The 9,919-nt window shown below is 41.5% G+C and overlaps 2 protein-coding genes across 2 annotated transcripts; one reads left to right on the top strand and one right to left on the bottom strand.

The window, feature by feature from the left end:
- LOC109720303 (nuclear pore complex protein NUP43-like) lies at positions 125–3,434 on the bottom strand. The gene is made up of 5 exons (XM_020247325.1): positions 2,701–3,434; positions 1,947–2,016; positions 1,168–1,402; positions 630–703; positions 125–501 (listed from the first exon to the last, which is right to left on the bottom strand). Exons 1-5 carry the CDS (start codon positions 3,345–3,347, stop codon positions 427–429), a joined length of 1,101 nt encoding a protein of 366 aa, XP_020102914.1. The 5' UTR covers positions 3,348–3,434; the 3' UTR covers positions 125–426.
- Positions 4,379–6,623, top strand: LOC109720739 (heptahelical transmembrane protein ADIPOR2-like). Its single transcript, XM_020248031.1, has 4 exons — positions 4,379–4,829; positions 4,932–5,030; positions 5,227–5,272; positions 5,850–6,623. The coding sequence occupies exons 1-4, from the start codon at positions 4,399–4,401 to the stop codon at positions 6,519–6,521; spliced, it is 1,248 nt and encodes a 415-aa protein (XP_020103620.1). The 5' UTR covers positions 4,379–4,398; the 3' UTR covers positions 6,522–6,623.

Here is a 9,919-nt window from a genome sequence, read left to right as displayed (position 1 = left end):
AATAAAACAACAATCTAAACGAAAAAGATAAAGATTTTGTAGGGGCAACTTTGACATTATCAAGTTCGTGTTGCGTAATTGAAGTTCCTCTCAATTCAAAAATATCAAACAATTTAAGACATTCTTCTTGAAATGTCTGTAATGCCATCAAAAATTTTCACAAAATTATAATAATGGGAGATTCCTTATCCTTCTAAAATATCTGCATACTCGGCAGATTATACAGTGTAATTTGAGTTCTCGGCTACCGAAGAATAAAGTTTAAAAGCTTACATTCATCAGTAATTTATAAAACAAACAAAGATCCCAATACTCTTTTAGAGATGAACATGTCCTGATCGCGCCTGCCGTGAGAGCATCCTCCATGCCGAAATATGCAGAAGATAAGAAAAGAAAAAAGAAAGAAAAAAAAAATCGAAGTTGTGTTTATTGAATAGCCACCACGTCTCTTCCACGTGATAAAATCGCCATGCTTTCCCATTCCAGAGCACAAACCACATCCTGTAAGAGAATGTGGATGTTAAACACGTACAAATACACATCATACAATGAGTGACGGAAGGTTCCTCCCCTACTTATAAAGATGTTACAAAGAATAAACAGTCTGATCTTTTTGACTCGTAACTTACAGAAGGATTTTGAGGATCAATGTCAAAGGCATTGATAGCACATGGCTCAGCTAATAGCTCAACAGGATCTTCACCTGCTAAAACACACCCAAAAACAAAAAAACAAAAAACAAAAAAGATAGGAACAGCTTACCAATTGTTTAAGACCACTGAAATATCAGCATCAAAGTGATTAGTTTGCAATATCTTGGAAATATTTAGGCCATAAATGGCTAAAAACAGAGTTCAGATGAAAGTTCCTTTATATTGAACATATGACTTCGGATATTCGTTTCATTTTCATTTGTTTATGTTGATTTTTATTTGACTAAGCATTCGTGATGACTGAAACTGGTGATTCACAGGAGTGCGTCGATTTGATCCGACCAATTATGGAATTCAATGGAAAAAAGGATAACGAAATAAGTCAAATCACGTTATAAATAATTCAAGCTATTTGAATAATCAAACGAACAATATGGAAGGAACTTGTCTTGTCCAATTTAGTGCCAATTTGCACATTAAAGCATATTTCGCTGTCTCTTGAGAGAAAACTTACCTTGTTCAAGAACTGCAAGGATCCCATCTTCTGAGCACACCATAACAGGTAAAATTTTCGTCGACGGAGCTGAGGTAATTCCAGAAGATTGAGTGTAGCTGTCATACTGAACCTCCCACACCTCGCTCTCGGAGACTGGTTGGTCCGTCCCATTAAGACCAACTCCAGAGAGTAGGATCGGCTGCTGCTGCCAACGAAGATCCCAAGCAAATACAGTTCCAGAAGAGCCCCCCACCTTCAGAATTTTAAATAAGATGCACATTAAGAGCATGTCATTATATCAAGCACTCATTACTGAACTGAAAGACATGGTATTAAATTGGGAAAATTCCAAAACAAAGTGATTATGAAATGCTCATTAACGCAAGAAACTATCAAGAAGCTTATTTGTGTTTAAATATAGAAATGTCTAAAGCTACGAATGCACGTTTAGCTTCCGAAGATCTTATCAACTCTTTACACCAGAAGATTTGAATATTTCTTAATCACATAAGCTAAATTATTAAGGACATATGAATAAAAAGACAGCTCAGGTACATCTGCTGATCTTTGAAAGAATTTCCCCCAACAATACATGTGCTAACATATATATGTGTGCATATTAGTATACATAACATACTACATGAGAGCAGCTTCTGCTGGTCTTTTAATGAAGGTACCATAGACTAAGGATATTTTTGGATCCAACGATATAAAACAACAGATTACACATTTCTAAATGAACATCTGCCGAATAAAATAAAAAATTGCTTTCTATGAGAGAGTTGTGGTGATCTTACTATACATATATGCTTTCGCGATGGATGGATGTCAATTGAATGCACCATGCCAGTGACACTACCTCTTCCCCTGCAACACCAGTATGCTCATTTGGTCAAGCTAAACAGCAAATTCAAATAGCTTATAGAGCTTATGAAGATAAGTGTAGCCATATTTGGTAGATATGCTTCAGCCATATTGCGGCATCATTAATGAGATTATGAGAATTGCACATTAGAGAGATTTTTTCTTTTTCCTTAAAAAAAAAACATATGCTGCATGTTTATTTATCCTGTACAGTTCAAAAGTGAAAATAAATGCTGTAATCCGCTAATTAGTTCAGTAAGCTGAAATTGAACAGTAGGGAAATTCCCATAGGAAAAGGTACAGCATATTAAGTAGACCAAATCTGCACATACTCAGTTTTCAATATTGTTGCTCTTCTGTTCAGAAGCTACAATTTGGAGCATGAAGCATTTGTTCTTGGAGCCCAGAAGCTCATTTCAGATGCCAGAGCAAAAAAATGCAGATCTTCTGCTTACAAACAACTGTGTGCTACTTCTCAGATTATAAAAGTTGCTCCAGAAGCATGGGACATTTTGAATTATTAAAAGCTGAAGCGCTCAAATGTTTCTTAAGAATAGAAGCTCTAATTTAATACTTTTGTTAGTTACTAACTTACTGCTCTAACAGTAAAAGCTAAACAAGCCCATAATTGTGCAAAAATGAGAGCTTTATCACCTCGACGCAAAGGTGAGATCAGAATCTACTCACCAGCTACCCTTGAATTGGGCCACCAATCCCTCGGGCTTCCGCTGATCCCACCACCGCACGCCGAACCCCACTCCGCCCGTCGCAAACTCCGCGGGGGACCCCCACCTCGCCGCCGTGTACGACGCCAACCCGTTGCTATCGTGGACCCTCCGGTGCTCCATCCTCCCCTCCCCCGCGCCCACCACGTTCACCCTCCCATCCTCCCCCGCCGTGACGCACTCGCCGCCGCCGATTTGCATGTCCAGCCCCGTCACCGGCCCCGCGTGGAACGACCGGTCTCCGGAGATCGAGAGCTCGGTGTCGACGGCGCCATTGACGAGGTCGACGAGGAGCAGGTGGAGGGAGCCGCCGAGGGTGGATGCGGCGGCGGCGGCGGCGAGGGGGTTGTGGGGGAGGTGGGAGGCGCGGAGCGCGGCGATGCGGGAGGGGGAGGGCCACGAGGAGCGGAGGCAGAGGGGGGAGGTCGCTTGGGTTGGGGAGAGGGAGTGGATCTCCAGGGCGGAGGCGGCGGCGGGGTCGGCGTCGGGGTCGTGGACGGCGACGGCGACGAGGCGGCCGAAGGCGGAGGCGGAGGGGAGCCACCGCACGGCGTCGACGGATTTGGATTGCGGGTAGCGGTGGAGGCGGAGATCGCCGGGCTCCGCCATTAATGGAAGGGGTTTTGCTTCGAAAATGGTAGCTAGGGTTTAGGGTTTACGGAGGAGGAGGAGGAGGGAAAAGAGAAGAGGGATTAATAATAATTAATAATAATAATAATAATAATAATAATTCAGAAGGAAAGAAAAATTTTGGGACACGTGGCAGAAGGGGAGATGGATAAAGGAGATGCTTCGTGTTCTACACCAGTGTATATGTATATGAGATTTAAAAGTTTAAAATAAAATAAATTCTGAATTTAATACTTTTATTTTCCCTACTTTTTTCGTGTTCTGCTTTTTTTTTATCCATAAATAATTTTATAATCTTTAGAGATAGGGAAAAAGTTATCACTACAAAATGTTCTGAACCTAAAGATAACGTATATAAAAATTATGCGAAATCAAAAATTAAACTGCAATTGATCAGATCCGAATGATAATGAGATTACACATATGATTAAATTAAACATTGGATACCTGGTATAATGAGGCCTAGAATTAAGATACTCTCAGTTACAAACTTACAACCACTTGTGATATTAGAAAATCTGAAAAACTTAGTAAATCAAGGTATATTTCGAAGCTTAACATAACTCTAATAAATACACAGCAAATAAAAAGGTGTTATGTTAAGTCTTAATTTTTTTAGGCTATTTTAAATAAAAAAAAAATTCGCCTTTCAAAAGAGCTAGGAGCAAAATTTGAATGATAAAAATTATGTTATCAGTTATCATGAGATATTTATATAAATTTTAAAATGTTAATTTATCCGGGATAATAATGACATGTTAATCTCCGAGTCTACTTTATATGCAGCTATTTAGATAATTTTTTAAAATAATTTTTGCTTACTGCTTGGAAAGTGTAAACCAAACTCTATTGGAGAGAAGAAAAAAAAAAAAAAAAAAAAAAAAAAAAAAAAGCCTTTACTGAACCCAATTAATGATTGGCTTATCGGTCGGATCCTAATATCACACCCGACCCACTTTCTTCATATATATTAAAAAAATCCAGCTGTGCGCTGCTACGTGTCACCACGTGTGTGGCCCAAATTCTAACCATGCCATTCTCCATGTTCGAGTCTTCGAGATGCTTTATTCCCCTCCACCTCTCTTTTTACCTCTTCTCCCTCCCTCTCCCCTTTCGCGTTCCCACACAAATTCACAGAGAGAGAGAGACCAAACCCCAAGGACCGATGGAGTCGCCGGAGCCGGCAATCACCCGGAAGCGGAAGCCAACGACGATCGGCGGCGCTCGGAGCTCTTCTCCGTCGAGATCGGCGCCGGAGCCGGAGGAGGACGAGAAGGGCTCCGGCGACCTCCTTCTGCGGCGGCGGAGGCGGCGGAGGCTCCGTCTCGTGAGGTACGAGGAGCTCCCCGATTACCTCCGCGACAACGAGTTCATCCTCGATCACTACCGATCCGAGTGGCCCATCCGCGACGCCCTCCTCAGCGCCTTCTCCTGGCACAACGAGACACTCAACGTGTGGACGTACGTACATAAGACGCATCCTCCTCCCCACCTCCACCGTCCGATCGTGATCATGTGATCCATATCCTTTTCTCTTCTTTTTTTTCATTTTGTTTTCGGTAGGCATTTGGGAGGGTTTTTGGTGTTCCTGTGGCTCGCGGTGGCGGGGACGAGGGAGGCGATCGAGGATGTTCGGGGCGCGGCGGGGATGGGGACGTCGAGGTACGGAGCAGGGGCAGTTTCGTAATTTCCTGATATCTCTCCGTTAGAGATTTTCTAATTATTATTTTATTATTATTAACCATGATTACATAATGGAGATTCGTCCTTGCTTTTATTATTATTATTATTATTATTATTATATTATTATTATTATAATAATTACAATTACTCTTCCTCTTGTTTACTGATGTCGCAGCTTTGTCGTCAAATCACTGGCCGCCACGTGGGGGAGTAATTACACGGTAATAAATATTATTATTATTATTATTATTATGTGAAGAAACCTACCCTTTAAGTGCACGTCACCAATTGCTTGTATTATTTTCTTTTTCTTTTTGGTTGCACTGCCTTATGTCGTGTTATTGCTTTGACATTAATTTTTTTGAATATTATTAATTAATTTTACCTGTTATTAATATTTTTTAGATAATATTTAAAGTTATCATTACAAATAATAATAATAATAATAATAATAATAACAACAACAACAAGACTGGTTTAGGAATGTAGGACCGAGTTCACAAAATAATTTTCCAGCAGCTGGGATGTGGTTGCATGTGAGGTTGTTGATGTGATGGTCTCATGACGCAACGATGTGTCCTTTCATTCATGCCTTGGGAAAAAGGGTGTGTCCTGTTGTACCACAAATTGGCATATAGCGATAGATATTTTTCAACAGGAGGCAGGAGCCGTGCTCGCCGCCCTTTTAATAATCGTAATCTTATAATCTTATAATAATAATAATAATAATACATTTATTCATAGTTTACTTTTTTATATTGGTCATATATATTATTATAATTGAGGTTGCACGCACAGGCTTCAGCAGCAGCAGAGTCGGGCGGCAGCGGCAGTGGGCGGGTGGCGCGGTGGCCGCGGCTGGTGTTCCTGGTGGGGTCGATGAGCTGCCTGGCGATCAGCGCGGGGTCGCACCTGCTGGCGTGCCACTCGCGGCGGGCGAACCTGCTGTGCTGGCGGCTGGACTACGCGGGGATCGCGGTGATGATCGTGTCGTCCTTCGTGCCGCCGCTCTACTACGCGTTCCTCTGCCACCCGCTGGCCCGGCTCGCCTACCTGTCCGCCGTCTCCCTGCTGGGCCTGCTGCTCGCCGTCTTCCTCCTCTCCCCGGCGCTCTCCCTCCCGCGCTTCCGCCCCCTCCGCGCCGCCCTCTTCCTCGCCCTCGGCTTCTCCGGCGTCGTCCCCGCCGCCCACGCCCTCGCCCTCCACTGGCCCCACCGCGACTGCCACGTCGCCCTCGCCCTCGAGGCCGCCATGGGCGCCGCCTACGCCGCCGGCGCCGCCCTCTACGTCGCCCGCGTCCCCGAGCGCTGGCGTCCCGGCCGCTTCGACCTGCTCGGCCACAGCCACCAGCTCTTCCACCTCCTCGTCCTCGCCGGCGCCCTCGCCCACTACGCCGCCACCGCCGTCCTCCTCCGCTGGCGCGACCGCTCCGCCGCCTCCTGCCCCCTCCCCCCGCCGCCGCTATTATGATCGATCGATCGATCGTTGCCCTAACAATACTATTAGGATTCCATCCATCGATCGCCAATTGTTGTTATTATTAATTATTAATTTATTATTATTCCAAACTAATGTTTGTTGTGGGGATTACTGGGGGAATTTGGAATTTGGAATTTGGAATTTGGAATTTGGAATTTGGAGAGGAGATCATCAGGGATGTTGTAGACTACTAGTAGTTCGCAGTAGCAGTATATTTTTTATCAGAGTGTTGTAATTAACAATCCCCCTTCAATTCATTTCTGTATATGCATGAGACGGTACGGTAATGGCATAGTACGTAATATTCATTTTACCAACATACTAGTATTAGTATATAATATATACGTACCCGAGTCCACGCACTAATTGATTTAATTATCGCGAGTGATCACTTTTTTTTTTTTTTGTTTCTGTTTTTTCAGAACAAAAATAAGCTAAATCTAAATTCAAAAAACAAATAAAAATAGAGGACTCCAGACTCCAGACTCCAGTCGCGTGTGACTCGCCGCGTCAACCGCTCCTCAGTTCCCCGCGTAAACCCCGCCACGATTTTCGCGCGAAAGAGATTCCCCAACGAAGGCTCAAACAACAACCCCGTATTATAATCTCCAGTTAAGTAAATATAAATATAATAATAATCTATAAAGAATCGAACAGTGCATCTAAGATTCCGACCGAATTGAGACGAATTGAGACATAGATTGGATTTGGTCCTTCTCAAAATTACATTCCCAAGTTTTGTTTCTCATTTATTATAATAATTTGATTAGTTGGAGCAAGGATTTAAGCTCAATAATGTAGTTTCTGTAACGCATGTGAGGCTTTTTCATCCTACCATTAGTTTAGGTTAATTAACTTTTAACCATCCAGGTAAAGGATGCCTGATAGCGTGAAAAAAGATTTGTAGGAGTAAGAAAGAAGGAGGACTTGGCATCTTGGACTTATCCTTAATGAACCGCTCTCTTCTGACCAAATGGTGGTGGAAATTCCATACGGCACCTCAGCTCTTATGGAACAAACTTATCCACGCGTTGTATTATCGTGGAAGACACCCGTTGAGAGAGGGCAAATCCTTTAAACCCCTTTCCTTGTGGTGGAAAGGCGTGTTAAGCCAGAACGAGATATTCACTTGGGGTTTATCTTTTAAAGTGGGGTACGGCAGTATCGTTGACTTTTGGTCACATCGGTGGTGCGGAGATTCAACTTTGCAGGAGGCCTTTCACCAAGTGTACGCCTTGTCTAGTAGTAAAAACTTAAAAATCTCGTAATGTCTGGGAAATAATGGTTGGGATTGGAGAAAGATATTTGGGGACTTTAATACGTCTGGGATAGGCCTATGCCCGGGCTTTCTGGACCTTGTAGAGAGAATTTCTACCTTCCGACCTGTTGAGAGACCAGACTGTGTTTTGTGGCGATGGAACCAGGACGGGATTTTCACAGTGAAGTCGGCCTATATGATGTTGAGCGATGGGGGCTTAAGGGATGACAAAGCGGACAAGATTTGACAACTTTGTATACCCCTCAAGGTCAAAGTTTTTTGTTGACTCGTTCTTAGGAAAAGACATCTTACCGCCGATAACTTGCTTAAGAGAGGATGGACGGGAAACACCGCCTGTGTCCTATGTGGGGTCGAGGAGGAAACGGTGGATCATCTGTTCTCTAGATGCATTTTTATTAGATTTTTGATTGTGACAACGCTTGACGATATCCACCCTGCGGATTTGGCGGACGATGTCCACTTGGTCTGGGGTAGGTGGATGGAGCAGAAAGGTGTTCGTTCTCCCAGTCTTAGGTTAGCCAGATTTGCAGCTTGTTGGTTGGCCACCTGGAAGGTCCGGAACGATATAATCTTTAGGAATACTCGGCCTGATCCCACGTCTGTGGTCCACTGGATTAACCGTCGGGTGAACTTGTGGGAACATACCCTTCCTGTCTGTCATTGTCCCTGTAACCTCCAGCCTTTTTTTTTTTTTTTTTTTTTTTTGAGGCTCTCGTTGCCTCAACTTGTTTTACCTAATTCATCTATTCAATGAATGAAGTGGGTAGCATGCTACCTTTTCCTCAAAAAAAAAAAAAAAACATTTTGGTGTAAATAAATATGATTACCACCTTAATTATAGCACATTTCAAAATTGGCCCCTCGATATTTTCTTCTGTACACTTTGTTTAATTTCTTGAATTTTTTTTTAAGAAAAAGATAGTATGCTATCTGTTTTATTTATTTCATTTAAAAATAAACTTAACTGAAAATATAAATCAATTAGAATTCAAATTTATTGAATGATTAGATTATATATTTAATTAATTTATTGAAAAGTCTATCGGATTTAACGTCTTATTTGCACATAGATCACTTAACCAAAATAAGAAAAACAAAAAGTATATGCATACATCTTTTTTTGTAAATAGAGCATTTTTGGTGTGGTATCCTTCAAACTAATTAACTACTGCGATTACGCCCGAAAGTAAGAGACTAGTTTAATTTGAAGGAAAAAAAAGGTTAGAACATAAAATTATTTTTTCTCGTTTGAATGTTACCGCTTAACTTTTTCTTCTCTGCAAAAGTGGTAAAGAAAAGATACTTACTTTTTTTTTTTTTCTGTTTTGGTCTGAAAGAGATGGAAAAATTATGGGGAAAACTTCAAAAACCCCATGTGGTTTCATAGTTTCTCACTTTGCCCCCTTTGTGGTTTAAAATGTATCAATTTATCTTCCCCTAGTTTCTTTTTTCTCTTTTTCTTATCAATTTTATTATTTTTTTTCTTAAATTAGTGATAAAGTTAAAAGTAAAGGTACTAAAATAAATATTTGATAAATCTAGATGGGTATCTGAAGTTTTTTGTATATAATTTAATGAAATATTAACGAAAAAGCTACTGAAAAGATAAAAACGAAACCACAAGGGGCAATTTGATACATTTTAAATCATAAGAGGGCAAAGTGAGAAATTACGAAACCACACGGAAGATTTTTGAAGTTTTTTCAAAATTATATGTTTTCTAGATTTTTCTCTTTTTCTCTTTTACAATGTCTAAAGAGAATCCACTATTCTACAATTTAGTTGACCGTGTCTCCACGCATCTTTTACTACTTTCACCTAACCTTTCTAAGGAAGCGTGCGTAATTACATAGTCTTAGAGGGGTATATATGCAAAAGTCCCTTTAACCGTCCCAAATCCACCACTCATATATTATATTATTATTGTATTGTAAATAAATCCTCATTAACAATACACATTTTTGAAACCGGTGGCGGATTTTTTATGCCTGTTTAATGAATTAATTAATTATTTAATTTTTTCCGACTTTAATTCGGGAGAGAGGGGGAGTTGGGGGGAGGGGGGTGCCGCGCACGAACGAACGTTCGAGAAGCAAGGGTTCGTCCACCG

Source organism: Ananas comosus, linkage group 14, assembly GCF_001540865.1.
Source record: "Ananas comosus cultivar F153 linkage group 14, ASM154086v1, whole genome shotgun sequence".
NCBI lineage: Eukaryota > Viridiplantae > Streptophyta > Magnoliopsida > Poales > Bromeliaceae > Ananas > Ananas comosus.
This window is presented reverse-complemented; position numbering and strand designations above follow the sequence as displayed.

Coding starts and splice junctions, on each gene's coding strand:
- LOC109720303 (XM_020247325.1), bottom strand. CDS start 3,347: ATGGCGGAGCCCGGCGATCTCCGCCTCCACCGCTACCCGCAATCCAAA. Junction 704..1,167: donor CCTTGCAGTTCTTGAACAAG/GTAAGTTTTCTC, acceptor GTGTTTTAGCAG/GTGAAGATCCTGTTGAGCTA. Junction 502..629: donor TTGATCCTCAAAATCCTTCT/GTAAGTTACGAG, acceptor ATTCTCTTACAG/GATGTGGTTTGTGCTCTGGA.
- LOC109720739 (XM_020248031.1), top strand. CDS start 4,399: ATGCCATTCTCCATGTTCGAGTCTTCGAGATGCTTTATTCCCCTCCAC. Junction 5,031..5,226: donor GCGGGGATGGGGACGTCGAG/GTACGGAGCAGG, acceptor CTGATGTCGCAG/CTTTGTCGTCAAATCACTGG. Junction 5,273..5,849: donor CGTGGGGGAGTAATTACACG/GTAATAAATATT, acceptor TTGCACGCACAG/GCTTCAGCAGCAGCAGAGTC.